Genomic DNA, 18,093 nt, shown 5'->3' with positions numbered 1-18,093 from the left:
ACAGTGGGGGGAGCTGGCGCAAAGGAAAGACAATGTAACGTTAGCTAGCTACAGTACAGTATAATGTTACTGTCGAGAGCTCCATGATCACGAGAGGTGAGCGTGGTGTTGTGTCGCTAAAAATACTGTTTACTTGCCATGTATAAATTGCTGTCATACAGGATAACGTTAGTTGTTTGTTGTCACAGCGAACTTTGAGCTGGTTCAGGGATACATGTGCAGCTTCATGTCAAAGAACAACAAAACCAACAATAGCTATCTAGGTACAAGAGCTTGTAGTTTGCCATAGCCCAACAACCATATCCTCATAGCTATCTATGACGGTTATATAAAGTAAAGTTAGCGTTATATTGCCCTGGCCGGCCCACTTTATTGCTGTCGTTTTCCACTAGCACGGAACGGCGATGTTACTAACCCCCTGGTGATACTACCTTAAATACACGAATAGTTTTGTTCTTCTTACAATGTTAAACAAATCTATTTGCAAGCAACTAAACAACATGTTGAATTTTGCTGATCAATAAAATGTGTCAATGCAATAGTAGGTAGAGCAATGACCTAGATAGCACAACACACACTAACCACGAGGGTGTAGCTTTGGCTAAGCCTGGTTGCATTCAGTGTTCACGGTGTCCTTGTTATCGAGCATTGTGTTTTTGTTTCTGACAGGTTCATAAAGTTGACTGAATTTAATTCAGGGGATGTTGACTGAATTTAATTCAGGAGGTGTTTGCCAATTGACTGAATTAAATTCAGAATCCAGCAAGGCAATGCAACCAGCCATGTAAACAAACACGAACAATTAGCCTACAGACACACATACATACATAGTCATTTGAATGGGGCTGCATGGGTGTATCAAGTCATTCACAGACAGACAGCCTACATCAGAGAGAGAGCAACCTGAAGTTTATCATTATCGACAAACATGCTATTCTTTCTCAGAGAGAGAGCCTCTGGGGTCAAAGAGGACCACCCATTACTACAACAGAAAAATGTTCAACTAGCGTGGCGTGCACAGTAAGCCAACTGCAGACTAGGCTAAGTGCTGTAGCTTCAAAATTGCCTTGACAATGTATATAAATACTTTTGTGATGCATTTAGACTGTGTACTTAGCTAAACCGTGTTTATAATTAGGCCTGCACATTTGCAACACTTCCAATGACCAGTTTGGCAATAGCTAGATGTACGTGTTGGTGTGTGCACCATTTACATAGATTAATAACGTCATATAAACTAGACCTGTGTTAATAACTGGGCCTATAAACGATGGACAAGAGTTCATATTGACCTTTTTGAACTTTGATTAGCCTATCCCACAACGTTTTTAACCACAGCCCTCCTATTGGCTGCAGAGACAACATGTTTCTGTGTTAAATCTAATTTCCTACACATCCTACAGAAGCCATTTTGCCATGGCTTATGTCATGTTCCTATGCTATCTGAGTGACTTAAACATTATAACAAAATCAATGGGTCCCATGCCATTTTTTATTTTTTACATTTTAGGTTCTCCCTGAATGTCTAGTTTAACAATTTTTGTGTTGTTAGTTCTCAAAGACAATGTTATTTAAAAATACATTGTTCAATTATATTTTTGACATAATTTATATCTGGTTTTAGTCGTTTTGAAGTTTAAACTGAAAACATTTTACCATCTGCTAAATGCATGCAGGGGAAACACTGCGAACACACACACATATGCACTACTTTGTGTGGGAAACTTTGTTTTCTTTAGTGGAGGAGGATAATAATATTATGTCCCCGAAATGACCTTCCCTAGTATGCATGCCATCTGTTACTGAAGTTGATTCAGTTGAGTAGACTAAGCTACCTGGTGTTTCTGAGAGGGTCATGTACCAGGTTAGTCAGGGTGTTTGTTCTCTGATGCAAAGAGAGACAGTATTATGAAATCTGCTCAGTGCATGTTGCCTTGGTGATGAGTTTACGCAAAATAATTAAATAGTTATGAAACAGGCATTAACAGCCATATCCTACAGTGGGTGTCTAAGATAATCACTTGTCCTGAAAAATTAGACCTGGTGCCCTCATCTCACAGACGTCATAAAAAGCGGTTTAGTTCATTTCCACTGCAAAGTATTGTGAGTAATGCCAGAGCCTTTCAGCGCTGTTTTGCAAACTGAAAATTCCGCCAGTGTCTAACTGGCAAGAACCTGACTCATGAGTAAAAGCTCTCCGTTCACAGGTCAGATGCACACCACTTTGTTTAACGGCAGAAACATTTTTTTACTTGTTTAGGATGAGAATGGTATCCTTAAAATGAGCTAGGCTGTGTCAGTGCCCACTGTAACTCAAGTTGTTCAGTTGAGTATGCTAGGCTACCACCTGTGTTTATTCTTCGATGCAGTGTTATGAAATCTGCTCTCTGCAAGTTGCCGTGGTGATAGGTTAACAAAAGCAAAATAGTAGGCGGCTAGGCGCCTATAATAAAGTCAACCATCCTTGACCCTGTAAAGTTATTCAGTCCAGATAGGATGCCGGGCAGGAAGGGGGCTGTATCCGTGTTGTTGGGAATAGGTGTGGAGTTAGTGTGTTTGCTCTTTATGTTTGCCTGTCAAAGGGAGGGAGAGGGGTGTGGTGGCAAAGTGAAATGGGAGGCGGGACTGGTACAGCCATTGCCCAAGCCCCCTCCCTCTTTTTGCTCTGTCTGTCGTCGCTCTTTTTGCTCTGTCTGTCCTCGCTCTTTTTGCTCTGTCTGTCCTCGCTCTCTTTGCTCTGTCTGTCCTCGCTCTCTTTGCTCTTCTGTCTGTCCTCGCTCTTTTTGCTCTTCTGTCTGTCCTCGCTCTCTTTGCTCTTGTCTGTTCTCTTTGCTCTTCTGTCTGTCCTCGCTCTCTTTGCTCTTCTGTCTGTCCTCGTTCTCTTTGCTCTGTCTGTCCTCGCTCTCTTTGCTCTTCTGTCTGTCCTCGCTCTCTTTGCTCTTCTGTCTGTCCTCGCTCTCTTTGCTCTTGTCTGTTCTCTTTGCTCTGCTGTCTGTCCTCGCTCTCTTTGCTCTTCTGTCTGTCCTCGCTCTCTCGCTGTCCTCGTTCTATTTTTCTCTCAACTCCCCAGGCCCACCATATTCTCTCGCTCTCACTGTCCCTCTTCCCCTCTCTTGCACTCACCATATTTCTCTGTCCATCTTTTCTCCCTGTAACTCCATGTCTTTAGGGCTTAAATTGTACAGCTTTATCCTCACTCTCACAATCCTTCAATCCACCCCTTTCCACCTGTCTAATCACTCCCTTGTGGACTGACATGTCTCTATTACCAGTCCTGTCTTTCTCTTTCCCAGCCTGACTGCTGTCACTCACTGTGGCCTTAAACCCACCTCTGTTCCAGACCCCTGTTCCAGACAGCAGCACCTAGAACTTGTGTTAGGCTTTGGTGGGATACTGTATATACAGTGCGTTCTTGACTTTGACTTTTTCCACGTTATGTTACAGCCTTATTATAAAATTGATTAAATTCAAATTAAAATCCTCATCAATGGACACACAATACCCTGTAAGGACAAAGCAAAAACAGTTTTTTAGAACATTTTGCAAATGTATAAAACATTTAAACCTTCCCTTATTTACATAAGTATTCAGACCCTTTCCTATGAGACTCGAAATTGACCTCGGGTGCGACTTGATTCCATTGATCATCTTAGAGATGTTTCTACACCTTGATTGGAGTCCACCTGTGATAAATTAAATTGATTGGACATGATTTGTAAAGGCATAAACTGGTCTGTATAAGGTCCCACAGTTGACAGTGTATGTCAGAGCAAAAACCAAGCCATGAGGTCGAAGGAATTGTCCGTAGAGCTTTGAGACAGGATAGCATCTTGGCACAGATCTGGGGAAGGGTACCAAAAAATTTCTGCAGTTTTGAAGGTCCCCAAGAACACAGTGGCCAGGGAGGTGACCAAGAACCCAGTGGTCACTCTGACAGAGCTCCAGAGTTCTTCTGTAGAGATGGGAGAACCTTCCAGAAGGACAACCATCTCTGCAGCATTCCACCAATCAGGCTTTTATGGTAGAGTGGCCAGACGGAAGCCACTGCTCAGTAAAAGGCACATGGCAGCACCTAAAGGACTCTTAGTTCATGATGAAACTTAAGATTGAACTATTCGACCTGAATGCCAAGCGTCATATCTGGAGGAAACCTGGCACCGTCCCTACGGTGTATTTCCGAATGCACTGTACTTTATACCGGGGTATTTGAAAATTGCAAAATCTGCAGCGCACATGAGATGAATTTACACTACAATTCACTATTAAATGTTTGCCATCTGATATCTTATAATGTCTTTCTGCCAGAAATCAAAAAGTTCTGGGTGAGTTATCTGTACATTGCCATTTTTCCCTGTGCTTCCGACTTGTTTTTTTTTTCCTCCTCTGTTCTTCTTCCCCTCTCCTCTGTTTTTAAACTCTATTTAACCAGGCAAGTCAGTTAAGAAGACATTTTTATTTACCATGGTGGCCAAACCCGACCGACGCTGGGCCAATTGTGCGCCTCCCTATGGGACTCCCAATCACGGCCAGATGTGATTCAGCTGGGATTCGAACCAGGGACTGTAGTGTCACCTCTTGCACTAATATGCAGTACCGCTGCGCCACTCTGGAGCCACCCAAAAACACGCTGCTCTTCCTTCAGAAAAGCCTTCATCACAACTTTGTTAATTTGCACAATTTCTCTCATTCACTCTTTCTTGTAAATGACATTCGGTAGCTACTGGCTATGCTTGTATAGCATTAGGAGCTGGATTTGCCTGTCTTTGCAAGTAGTTTGTTTGTTTTCGTTCGTTCGTTAACATTTAGCTAATAGCGTCTGTGATTTCGCTATTAGTTTGTGCACATTTTGTTAGGCAAATTGGGCCTCTATTACCAGAATGCTTTCTTTCTTTTTTTCCGCCGCCCAACCCCCCCCCATGCCAGTAAATCCCAGGGTGAGAGAAGGACGGTAATAGCCTGTGGTCTAATCATTTATCTGGCCCTCAGGCATTGAGTCTATACACTGGACCAGCAGACCCTGCCCAGTGTCCAAGATAGCCCACTTTCTATTATTAACCTAACTAGATTCAGCAGCACACTATTTTCATGCCCCCTCATGCCCCCTCAAGCAGATCTGTCATTTGCACCACAGATCAACATTTGTCATCACCTGTTTCTGTTCTACACATGGTTAGATTGCATGTTTATACCGAATACCTACAGTTGAAGTCGGAAGTTTACATACACTTTAGCTGGAGTCATTAAAACTTGTTTTTCAACCACTCCACAAATATCTTGTTAACAAACTGTAGTTTTTGCGCATGACACAAGTAATTTTTCCAACAATTGTTTACAGACAGATTATTTCACTTATAATTCACTGTATCACAATTCCAGTGGGTCAGAAGTTTACATACACTAAGTTGACTTGTGTACAAACAATAGTACACAAGTATTAACACCATGGGACCACGTAGCTGTCATACCGCTCAGGAAGGAGATGCGTTCTGTCTCCTAGAGATTAACGTACTTTGGTGTGAAAAGTGCAAATCAATCCCAGAACAACAGCAAAGGACCTTGTGAAGATGCTGGAGGAAACAGGTACAAAGGTATCTATATCCACAGTAAAACAAGGCCTATATCAACATAACCTGAAAGGCCGCTCAACTACTTCAGCGACTTCCTACAGTAGGTAATGGGTGGGCTGAAGCCAGTGACTTCCTACAGTAGGTAATGGGTAGGCTGAAGCCAGCGACTTCCTACAGTAGGTAATGGGTAGGCTGAAGCCAGCGACTTCCTACAGTAGGTAATGGGTGGGCTGAAGCCAGCGACTTCCTACAGTAGGTAATGGGTAGGCTGAAGCCAGCGACTTCCTACAGTAGGTAATGGGTAGGCTGATGCCAGTGACTTCCTACAGTAGGTAATGGGTAGGCTGATGCCAGTGACTTCCTACAGTAGGTAATGGGTAGGCTGATGCCAGTGACTTCCTACAGTAGGTAATGGGTAGGCTGAAGCCAGCGACTTCCTACAGTAGGTAATGGGTGGGCTGAAGCCAGCGACTTCCTACAGTAGGTAATGGGTAGGCTGAAGCCAGCGACTTCCTACAGTAGGTAATGGGTAGGCTGAAGCCAACGACTTCCTACAGTAGGTAATGGGTGGGCTGAAGCCAGCGACTTCCTACAGTAGGTAATGGGTAGGCTGAAGCCAACGACTTCCTACAGTAGGTAATGGGTAGGCTGATGCCAGTGACTTCCTACAGTAGGTAATGGGTGGGCTGAAGCCAGCAACTTCCTACAGTAGGTAATGGGTAGGCTGATGCCAGTGACTTCCTACAGTAGGTAATGGGTAGGCTGATGCCAGTGACTTCCTACAGTAGGTAATGGGTAGGCTGATGCCAGTGACTTCCTACAGTAGGTAATGGGTGGGCTGAAGCCAGCGACTTCCTACAGTAGGTAATGGGTGGGCTGAAGCCAGCGACTTCCTACAGTAGGTAATGGGTAGGCTGAAGCCAGCGACTTCCTACAGTAGGTAATGGGTAGGCTGAAGCCAGTGACTTCCTACAGTAGGTAATGGGTGGGCTGAAGCCAGCGACTTCCTACAGTAGGTAATGGGTGGGCTTTTTCTGAAACCCTTGTCAGGTTGCGTATCTCAATCGCTATTGTCTTGTTCAACAATGGCCCCTCTGAACACATTGTAGAAGGACATAATAAGGCCTTTCTTAAGGGCACCTGAGTCCCTGCCTCTGTATTGCAAGGTCAGAACATTAATGATCCTAGTCATTTTCAACAGTTTCTCTTTGTGCCCCTGTGTTGTGTATAGGCGTGTTTTGCTATGTAGAAAACGTTGGATGAAATGTTTTTTTCTTTGCAAATCCTTAAGAATGACCTGCAAGGTGAGCTCTTTCATAGGCTGAAGAGTTAGGCTACAATCTTCATTGACGGTAAATATTATAACGCCCATGCTATTGTGTTTTTTTAACAATAGCATCTAGTAGAGGTCGACCGATTTAATTGGAATGGCCGATTTAATTAGGGCCGATTTCAAGTTTTCATAACAATCGGAAATCTGTATTTTTGGGCTCCGATTTCCGATATTTGTAAAATATTTTTTTTATACCTTTATATAACTAGGCAAGTCAGTTAAGAACACATTCTTATTTTCAATGACGGCCTAGGAACTGTGGGTTAACTGACTTGCCTAGTAATTTCTCTTGTGTTCATTGCACGCGGAGTCAGGGTATATGCAACAGTTTGGGCTGCCTGGCTCATTGCTAACTAATTTGCCAGAATTTTACGTAATTATGACATATCATTGAAGGTTGTGCAATGTAACAAGAATATTTAGACTTAGGGATGCCACCCGTTAGATAAAATACAGAACGGTTCCATATTTCACTGAAATAATAAATGTTTTGTTTTCGAAATGATAGTTTCCGGATTATACCATAATAATGACCAAAGGCTCGTATTTCTGTGTGTTATTATGTTATAATTAAGTCTGATTTGATAGAGTAGTCTGACTGAGCAGCAGCAGGCCCGTAATCATTCATTCAAACAGCACTTTAGTGCGTCTTGCCAGCAGCTCTTCGCAAGTACAGTGCTGTTTATGACTTCAAGCCTATCAGCCTGATGGCTGGTGTAACCGATGTGAAATGGCTAGCTAGTTAGCTGGGTGTGCGCTAATACCGTTTCAAACGTCACTCGCTTTTAGATTTGGAGTAGTTATTCCCCCCGCGGCTTTTGTGGAGCGATGGGTAACGATGCTTTGAGTGTGGCTGTTGTCTATGTGTTCCTGGTTCGAGCCCAGGTAGGGGCGAGGAGAGGGACAGAAGCTATACTGTTACACTGGCAATGCTATAGTGCCTAAGAATATCCAATAGTCAAAGGTTAATGAAATACAAATGGTATCGAGAGAAATAGTCCTATAAATACTATATTAACTACAACTCAAAACCTCTTACTTTGGAATATTGAAGTCTCATGTTAAAAGGAACCACCAACTTTCATATTTTCTCATGTTCTGAGCAAGGAACTTAAATGTTAGCTTTTTTACATGGCACACATTTTTACATGGCACATATTGCATATTGGCACATATTACTTTCTTCTCCAACACTTTGTTTTTGCATTATTTAAACCAAATTGAACATGTTTCATTATTTATTTGAGGCTAAATTGATTTTATTGATGTGTTATATTAAGTTAAAATAAGTGTTAATTCAGTATTGTTGTAATTGTCATTATTATTTAAAAAAACAACAAAAAAAAATAGGTCGATTTAATCGGTATCGGCCTTTTTGGTCCTCCAATAATCGGTATCGGCGTTGAAAAATCATAATCGGTCGACCTCTAGCATCTAGCATTGTTCTGGGTGGAAACAAGCGGAAGTCATGCGATTTGTAGGAATTTTCCAATCTCTGTCTCTTCTTCTGTCTTGACTGCAGACTTACCCACAAGTAACAGTGACAGTCCCTAGCAGCCCTCTATCGGTGCAAAGAGCAGTCTTTGTTTGTTCATTGGCATGGCTTCTATGTTTCGCTGAGTCACTATGAAAGCATCTTAGCCTGGCTAGCTGTTATTGAAATGTTCTCTGCACACTCCTTCCCTCTACCTGGAACGTCTGGACAATGTCAGATAATAATATTTGTATATTTTAGTACAAAACATTCCAGTATAGAGCTGGGACAGTAAACCAAAAATGATCAACACCGATCACTTACCGCAGGCATTTTGCTGATATTGTTCATTACGAGCCTATACTAGAAACATTTGAAGTTTGAATTGAAGTAAGTTTACTAATATGGGTGATTGTTAATGGGACAATTGATGGCTACAACCATCAAACTAGTATATCATATATATATTTTTAAATGTCATAAACCTATTATTCTATTTATCGTTATCTCATCAATTCAGGGCAATTTATTGCGATATGGATTTTTGCCCGTACCGCCCAGCTCGATTCCTGTAGTGTTCCAAAAACTCATGGCCATCTCTTGAACTCTATTGCATTCGTGTGGTGTTTCCATTGACCTCTCACAATGTCTTATTTGATCTAATCTCTCCTTTCCATTGACCTCTCAACAGGTCTTGTTTGATCTGATCTCTCCTTTCCATTGACCTCTCACAATGTCTTATTTGATCCGATCTCTCCTTTCCATTGACCTCTCACAATGTCTTGTTTGATCTGATATCTCCTTTCCATTGACCTCTCAACAGGTCTTGTTTGATCTGATCTCTCCTTTCCATTGACCTCTCAACAGGTCTTGTTTGATCTGATCTCTCCTTTCCATTGACCTCTCAACAGGTCTTGTTTGATCTGATCTCTCCTTTCCATTGACCTCTCAACAGGTCTTGTTTGATCTGATCTCTCCTTTCCATTGACCTCTCAACAGGTCTTGTTTGATCCGATCTTTCCTTTCCATTGACCTCTCAGCAGGTCTTGTTTGATCTGATCTCTCCTTTCCATTGACCTCTCAACAGGTCTTGTTTGATCCGATCTTTCCTTTCCATATTTGAGCTGATTGCTCCTATTTGATCCTGGTGCTCCTCCTCCCTATGGCTACTCAGTAGGCGTGTGTTAAAGTAGGCGTGTGTTGACCATGTTCAGATCAGACCCTGTGGAAGCACAATACTCCGATTGTACCTATTGCCTCTTATTAGCTTGAGAGAGAGAGACAAACTAATTCAGCCAGTCAACCTGTTGATATTGACAGGTACTGATCTACAACGATAATGGCCATCCAGGACCCGGACCCGGTAACTACACCTATAATAGTATGTGCAGTCTGTCAAGTCTAGCCTGTCTTTTTGTGAGAGAGGGTGTGCGTGAGACAATTTGCAGCTGTGTGTTTGGTTCTCTGTGTGATAGGCCACTGATTTTCTCTTTGTTTGCTTGAGAAAGAGGGAGAAACAGATTCCCCAGACTGTGATTCAGCCACTCAACCTGTTTATATTGACAGGTAGCAGCCTGATTTATAAAGATAATGACTGACCTAGACCAGGAAACAACACCTGTAGTGTGTTGTTCTCTCACCTAGCTACCTTGTGATGAATGCACTACTGTAAACAGACCAGGGTTTAAATACCATTTAGGCTATTTCAATAAGGCCTTATTTCAAAGACATGTTGTAAGTATTTAGATATTTTCTCTTTGAAAATACAAGTATTTTTAATATTGGAATGTATTTGTAAATAAACTTGATGTTTGGGCATGTATTTGAAAATACTCAAATACACAGACACATTTTTATTTTTAAATACAAATATTTAAATACTCTATGCATTTGAACCCTGGCCTGCTTGGTCCTATAATGGACCTGGACCCAACACCGTGTGTGTGTGTGTGTGTGTGTGTGTGTGTGTGTGTGTGTGTGTGTGTGTGTGTGTGTGTGTGTGTGTGTGTGTGTGTGTGTGTGTGAGAGACAGATTGCTCTGTGTGTTTGGTTCTCTGTGGGCTAGGTTACTGAGTTCTCTGTGGGCTAGGTTACTGAGTTCTCTGTGGGCTAGGTTACTGAGTTCTCTGTGGGCTAGGTTACTAAGTTCTCTTTGTTTGCTTGGTGGTAACATAGCCTAAATGCGGTTTGCCAATGGGTTAGAAAGTTTAGTCAAATTAACAGCACTGTTGTTGCACTGTCCATAGGGTTAGTCTGTCACTGTGTCCGTAGGGTTAGTCTGTCACTGTGTCCGTAGGGTTAGTCTGTCACTGTGTCCGTAGGGTTAGTCTGTCACTGTGTCCGTAGGGTTAGTCTGTCACTGTGCCGTAGGGTTAGTCTGTCACTGTGTCCGTAGGGTTAGTCTGTCACTGTGTCCGTAGGGTTAGTCTGTCACTGTGTCCGTAGGGTTGGTCTGTCACTGTGTCCATATAGGGTTGGTCTGTCACTGTGTCCGTAGGGTTGGTCTGTCACTGTGTCCGTAGGGTTGGTCTGTCACTGTGTCCGTAGGGTTAGTTTGTCACTGTGTCCGTAGGGTTAGTCTGTCACTGTGTCCTTAGGGTTAGTCTGTCACTGTGTCCGTAGGGTTAGTCTGTCGCTGTGTCCGTAGGGTTAGTCTGTCGCTGTGTCCGTAGGGTTAGTCTGTCACTGTGTCCGTAGGGTTAGTCTGTCACTGTGTCCGTAGGGTTAGTCTGTCACTGTGTCCGTAGGGTTAGTCTGTCACTGTGTCCGTAGGGTTAGTCTGTCACTGTGTCCGTAGGGTTAGTCTGTCACTGTGTCCATGTAGGGTTAGTTTATGGCAGGGGTCTCCAACAAGATGGATTGACAAGGTGATGTGGAGTGAAATGTGATGGATTGACACAGTCAGGGACACAGGATGGAGTGGATGAATTAACTTATGATCAAATTGTAGTAGGGAAAATCCTTCCTCCTTTGTCTTCCTAATCACAGTTGTTCTGAAGCGAGAGTAGGAACGCTGACGTATAGCTCCGTTTCTGTTTGATTTGGCTCTGTGTTTACACTAAGAAGCTGGTAGTGAGCATAGGGGAAGGTGAGTCAGCGTACAGCAGTAACCTAGCCCTATCACCAACCTCATCTTTCTTTCAAAGCCCCTTTCTCACGGTATCAACTTGCCACTGCCTACAGGAGGGTATCTCTCCAGGAACAGGGTTGGAGTGAGAACCTACAGGAGGGTATCTCTCCAGGAACAGGGTTGGAGTGAGAACCTACAGGAGGGTATCTCTCCAGGAACAGGGTTGGGGTGAAAACCTACAGGAGGGTAGCTGTCCAGGAACAGGGTTGGAGTGTGAACCTACAGGAGGGTAGCTCCCTGGGAACAGGGTTGGAGTGAAAACCTACAGGAGGGTATCTCTCCAGGAACAGGGTTGGAGTGAAAACCTACAGGAGGGTAGCTCCCTGGGAACAGGGTTGGAGTGAAAACCTACAGGAGGGTATCTCTCCAGGAACAGGGTTGGAGTGAAAACCTACAGGAGGGTATCTCTCCAGGACCAGGGTTGGAGTGAAAACCTACAGGAGGGTATCTCTCCAGGAACAGGGTTGGAGTGAAAACCTACAGGAGGGTAGCTCTCCAGGAACAGGGTTGGAGTGAAAACCTACAGGAGGGTAGCTGTCCAGGACCAGGGTTGGAGTGAAAACCTACAGGAGGGTATCTCTCCAGGACCAGGGTTGGAGTGTGAACCTAAAGGAGGGTATCTCTCCAGGACCAGGGTTGGAGAGTAGTGCTGAGTGATTAGTGCTTTTTGAGGTCTGTTCGATTTAAAATAAATAATTATCAAGGGTTTTTATTTTTTTTAAACAATATTAAATGCACTATGCATTATGTGGGTTGAAATGCTGTAACAACACAGAATAAAACAATTAATAAAAGTCCCGTGATTTTAGTGACTGTCCATTACTGCTTATCAGTTATTCACAACACTTTACTTTAATAAAATATTAGTGTATATTACACTTTTTTTTAATTTGATGACTTTATTATTTCATTCCAAGTCATCTCTATAGAGATATTTGAGTAGTTATTCAAAGTAAACAAGACATACTTTTATGACTGCTGACTATCAACTATCAATCACTTAGATGATACCTCCGTGATGCAACAGCGGCTCTCTATATCCCCTCAGAATAGTGCATTATTCTCCTGTAGCAGGCGTAAAATAAACACAGACCGGACAAGAAGATGCGCAATGGATTATGGTCATTGTAGTTAATTACCACGTTTTATGCTCTAAACTATGTAGATTATTGGCCTGTGGGAAACTACAACCCCCCATTACATCGCACGGTTCAGACTTGGATCTGATTCATCTCTAGAGAAACTGTGCATTGAGCTCACAGAAAAAAACCACAGGTCAATTAGTTGTTTAAAAGACATCGCTCAGCACTATTGGAGAGCTTTGATAGATTGTGTGTTTGTTAGGGTGTATTCAATTGTATGTGTCTGTTAGGTTATATTACACCAAGTGAATGCAAACCCTTTCTGGGGATGTTCCCCTGGTATAAGAAGGACACTTAATCTCTTCATTTAGCTAACTATAGTGTCTTTCTGTGTAAAATAGATAAACATTTGTTTTGTTGGCTTTTTTGATTGATCGAGCAGTAGGTTTTTGACTTGCCTCATTATTCTAAATCTATAGATGAGAACACAACTTGTTTGGAAGACCTGCAGGCCTATCTGGCTGGCCAGGAAATGAGTAACCCTGTAGAGGGGGAATTTCTGCCTCTTGTCAGAACCTGAGTAGGGGGAAGACTAAAGAGAGAGAGCAGTAAAGAGCGGTTGGAAGATGGTAAAGAGAGAGGAAGGACGAGGAGAGGAGGAGCGAGGGTTCTCTACTCATTCACTCCTCCATGCCTCTAGGCCCTCTCCTTCTCTACAGCTTTTCTTCTAGAGCTCTTCAGTTCCACAGAAAGAAGTGTGACCTTTTCATTCATTATTCTACACCAAGTGGAGTGAGAGGGGGGGAGAAGGGGAGAGGGAGTGAAGATGAGGGGAGACAGACAGAGAGAATCTGATCCAGGTTTAAGCTCTTGTCACTCTTAATTAGATGGAATCCTCTCAGGCTAACAGAACACTCTCCAGCCTCCTTACTTATGTAAGATACTTTGTCTCATCTGAATGGTGGAGAGGAGAGGGAAGACACCAGGCGAGGGAGGAGAAGGAGTGGGATTTTGGTTGTTCTGGGGGAGTTGTGAGACACACAGACAGATGTTGGTTGGATACCTTTTTAGCAGTAGATGTTACGGGCAGGACCAGGAGGTGTGGCCGGGAGAGATGAAGATGCACAGAACAGGTCATTCATCCCCCTGCCTGTCATACGGTTGCTGTGTCATCGCCTGCCTACAATCCTCTCTACGGTAACAGAGTGAGATGGTTTGTTTGACGAGGAGGACTGACGAGTAACCACAGGTGTTGACTGTCTATGTTGGCAGAGGGAGCACAGCAGACTGCCTTTTGCTGGACCTCAGTTGATGGATTAGATAACCTAGCTCTGCATTGCAACCAGTTGGCACATGGTACATTGTTGTGAAGTACTCTTTTCCCAGCATGCTTTTTTTGTCTTTTGAAAAAACTATCACAAAAAAGCTGTTGATTTGTTGATTGTCATGAAACATGTTTGAGCCTTAGTCCTGGTATGCCTGATCTTGGTGACATTGTATGAGTGATATTGTTTGGCTGCCTGGTGAACCTGGGGGTCAGTAGAGCATCTGACCTAACGGCAGCACATCAGCATAGTGGAGCGAAGTGCAGCCTTCATCTTCAAGCTATGATATAGCAAAGGTTATGGCGTGATGAGAAGGGCTACCATCTAATCTCTGTGGGTGTAGTTTTAGCATCATGCTGCCTGGTGAACCTGGGGGTCAGTAGAACATCTGACCTAACGGCAGAACATCAGCATAGTGGAGCGAAGTGCAGCCTTCATCTTCAAGCTATGATATAGCAAAGGTTATGGCGTGATGAGAAGGGCTACCATCTAATCTCTGTGGGTGTAGTTTTAGCATCATGCTGCCTGGTGAACCTGGGGGTCAGTAGAACATCTGACCTAACGGCAGAACATCAGCATAGTGGAGCGAAGTGCAGCCTTCATCTTCAAGCTATGATATAGCAAAGGTTATGGCGTGATGAGAAGGGCTACCATCTAATCTCTGTGGGTGTAGTTTTAGCATCATGCTGCCTGGTGAACCTGGGGGTCAGTAGAACATCTGACCTAACGGCAGAACATCAGCATAGTGGAGCGAAGTGCAGCCTTCATCTTCAAGCTATGATATAGCAAAGGCTATGGCGTGATGAGAAGGGCTACCATCTAATCTCTGTGGGTGTAGTTTTAGCATCATGCTGCCTGGACTACACTAATTATGCAAGGGATTACATTTTTGATTGTGTTAAATCAAATCAAATTGTTTGTCACATGTGCAATACAACAGATGTAGACTTTACTGTGAAATGCTTACTTACCAGCCTTTCACTAACAATACAGAATTTTAAAAAAGTAAGAAAAATTATCTAAATAAACTAAAGGAAATAGTAACATGATAAAATACCAATACCGGGGCTATATACAAGGATAATGGATATGTCTTGTTTCTCCTAATGTTATTGTCTGTCTGTTGCAGCTTTCTGAGAGACAACCCCAATGTGAAGATGAGACCATGGTTCCAGTACTAACTTCAAAAAAAGCCAGTGAATTACCAGTGAACGAAGTAACGTGTGTCCTGCAGGTACGTATGGCACAGTGAAAAATGTACAATTTACTAACATTTTATTCCATTACCATTAGTGCATAGACATTTGAGTCGTTTAACTGACACTCTTATCCAGACGACTTAGTTAGTGCATCCATCTTAAGATGGCTAGGTGACACAAGTTAGGCCTAGTCAGCATCACTGAACTGTCAAACAGCACCAGCACACTGAAGGGTGAGTCCCTCATCTCATCGTCACACGCTAGTCACCTAACACCGTTGTTGTTGGTAACCATGCTCCTTCCCTCAGGCTGACCTGCAGTACGGCCTGACCCACAGTGAGGTCACCCGTCGCCGTGCCTACCATGGCTGGAATGAGTTCGACATCAATGAGGAGGAGCCTCTCTGGAGGAAGTACATCTCCCAGGTGAGTGGCAGATAGAACTACAAATGTCTTGTCAAGCTGAAAAAGTACAACTCCCTGGAGAGTGAAGGATAGAACTACAAATCCCTTGTCAACGTCAAGCTGAAAAAGTACAACTCCCTGGAGAGTGAAGGATAGAACTACAAATCCCTTGTCAACGTCAAGCTGAAAAAGTACAACTCCCTGGAGAGTGAAGGATAGAACTACAAATCGCTTGTCAACGTCAAGCTGAAAAAGTACAATTCCCTGAAGAGTGAAGGGAAGCTACCGAAAGCTGAAATTCATACCGTTATTATAGCGTTGTAGTACATGTGTGTGAAGCCTAAATAAGCAGAAAGGGGAACACCCTCACCTGATACATCCTGGCTTTGATACAGGAGTTCTAGCACAGCATCCCACCACTGACAAGACATTTCCAGCGAGTGCTGAAGCCGAAGCTGCAGTAGGGATTCAGGTTTCAGAAGCAGCTCCCTCCCTACATGCTGTAGTGTTTAGTACATGTGAAATATCACAGATCACCTGCTGTCCTCCTCCGCCCCGCTCTTGGATTGCTCTTGACTTCTTTTGCAAGGACAAAAGCTCCCAGTGTCCTCTGGGGTAGGAGGGAGGGAGGGAGAGAAGAGGAGGAAAAAACTGGGCCGCTCTATTCTGCCTGGTTTCTGTCTTCCATGGCCAGAAGCAAAGTGATGAGCGGTCGGATAAATATAGAGCTGCCGCCCTGAGAGGCTGTTTTTCTCCTTCACACTGAGAGATGGAGAGAATGAGGGATGCTGCCCCCCCCCCCTCTCCTCTCTCTCAATCTCTCTCCCCCCCTCTCCTCTCTCTCAATCTCTCTCCCCCCCTCTCTCTCGCTCGCTCTCCCCCCTCTCTCTCGCTCGCTCTCCCCCCTCTCTCTCGCTTGCTCTCCCCCCTCTCTCGCGCCCCCCCTCTCTCTCATTCCCCCCCTCTCTTTTCTCCCCCCTCTCTCTTGCTCCCCCCCACCCGCTCTCTCCCCCCTGTCTCTCTCACCCCCTCTCTCTCTCTGTTCCTTCTTTGTTTCACCCCCTTTGACACCCTGCTGAAGATGAAAGATCAGCCACTTACTCATCACGTGGTTGACGTGAGATGCACCCTCCTGTTGCCATGGAAACATATAGAAAAATACGTAATTATGCCATGAACCATTGCTGTACTTCGGAGCTTTGGTTGGTTTAAATTGCAGGGGGGAAATCCTTTTTTAAAAAAAATATATATATATATTTTTTTTTTTAAGTACTGAGGCACTTTGGATCTAGCCAGATTGAACCAGAACAGCCTCTGATCTGGTTATCAGTAGCACCATTTTCCATTCTCCATTCTCCATTTTATGGTATTTTCTCAACACCATTTGTCCCAAAATGCGTAAGACCCAAACCTAACTCCCCTAGGTGACAGGGTCAGCGTCCATAGAAAGGCAGTACTGCCCAGTACAGGGCACTACTCAAGATTACATATAACAATTATCTAGAATATTAATCAGGGTATTCATTCACCACTATTGTATTCATCCCTCCCTATCGTCTGACTTGGGAGGGTGCCATTCCCCCACTCCCCTGACTCCTCTGTTGTCAGATCAGATTCCTCCTCTGTTGTCAGATCAGATTCCTCCTCTGTTGCCAGATCAGATTCCTCCTCTGTGTTATGGCTTGAGGCCTGACATGCCTTTACTGAGTTACTGAACTACCAGAGATGGTCCAGTCTAGCTAGCTAATTTGTTTGTGTGTGTGTGTGTGTGTGTGTGTGAAATCTGTCATAAGCAGTATTGACACACACACACACACACACACACACACACACACACACTGAGTGAAGAGCTACAAGCATTCGGGTCTTTAATCTGTCACTAGTTTGGGCTGTGCCAGTCAGGCAGGTTATCTGTACAGAACAGAGCAGCAATGTGGTACTCTCCCTGTCTCCTGGAGGATCCCACCATCAGCTCAGCTCCATCTCTCCCTGTCTCCTGGAGGCTCCCACCATCAGCTCAGCTCCATCTCTCCCTTTCTCCTGGAGGATCCCACCATCAGCTCAGCTCCCTCACTCCCTGTCTCCTGGAGGACCCCACCATCAGCTCCATCTCTCCCTGTCTCCTGGAGGATCCCACCATCAGCTCCATCTCTCCCTGTCTCCTGAAGGCTCCCACCATCAGCTCAGCTCCATCTCTCCCTGTCTCCTGGAGGACCCCACCATCAGCTCCATCTCTCCCTGTCTCCTGGAGGACCCCACCATCAGCTCCATCTCTCCCTGTCTCCTGGAGGATCCCACCATCAGCTCCATCTCTCCCTGTCTCCTGGAGGATCCCACCATCAGTTCCATCTCTCCCTTGTCTCTTGGATGATACCATTATAAGCTCAGATCCAAATTTTGTGTGTGTGATCTTCTCACCAGTATTTTTAGCAGCAAAGTGAGAAAGCAGCACAAGGCTTTAGTTTGGCATCATCATCATCATTATCTCCCCCATCGCTGCACCTCGTTGCCGCTACAGATTTTCATCAATTTTTAGCATCCCAAAGGATAAACTGGTGGCGTGAAGAGTCATTTATCAC

The 18,093-nt window shown here is 44.1% G+C and overlaps 1 protein-coding gene across 5 annotated transcripts in view; it reads left to right on the top strand.

Annotated features, from left to right (window-relative positions):
- The window catches only part of LOC110535504 (calcium-transporting ATPase type 2C member 1), a 47,741-nt gene that overhangs the window by 416 nt on the left and 29,232 nt on the right, over positions 1-18,093 (top strand). The window contains exons 1-3 of one of the 5 annotated variants that reach the window (XM_090222421.1): positions 61-96; positions 15,041-15,145; positions 15,419-15,535. In XM_090222421.1, coding sequence (XP_090078547.1) covers positions 15,077-15,145; positions 15,419-15,535 — 186 coding nt within the window. In that variant the 5' untranslated portion in view covers positions 61-96; positions 15,041-15,076. Of the gene's footprint in view, positions 1-60; positions 97-9,569; positions 9,756-13,596; positions 13,784-15,040; positions 15,146-15,418; positions 15,536-18,093 lie in introns of those variants that run through there. The other 4 variants (XM_090222416.1, XM_090222411.1, XM_090222408.1 and 1 more) reach the window with 4 other exon arrangements.

The sequence above is a fragment of the Oncorhynchus mykiss genome, chromosome 3 (assembly GCF_057628025.1).
Source record: "Oncorhynchus mykiss isolate SJ-2025 chromosome 3, ASM5762802v1, whole genome shotgun sequence".
NCBI lineage: Eukaryota > Metazoa > Chordata > Actinopteri > Salmoniformes > Salmonidae > Oncorhynchus > Oncorhynchus mykiss.
The sequence above is the reverse complement of the archived record's forward strand: the minus strand, read 5'-3'. Positions and strand labels throughout refer to the sequence as shown.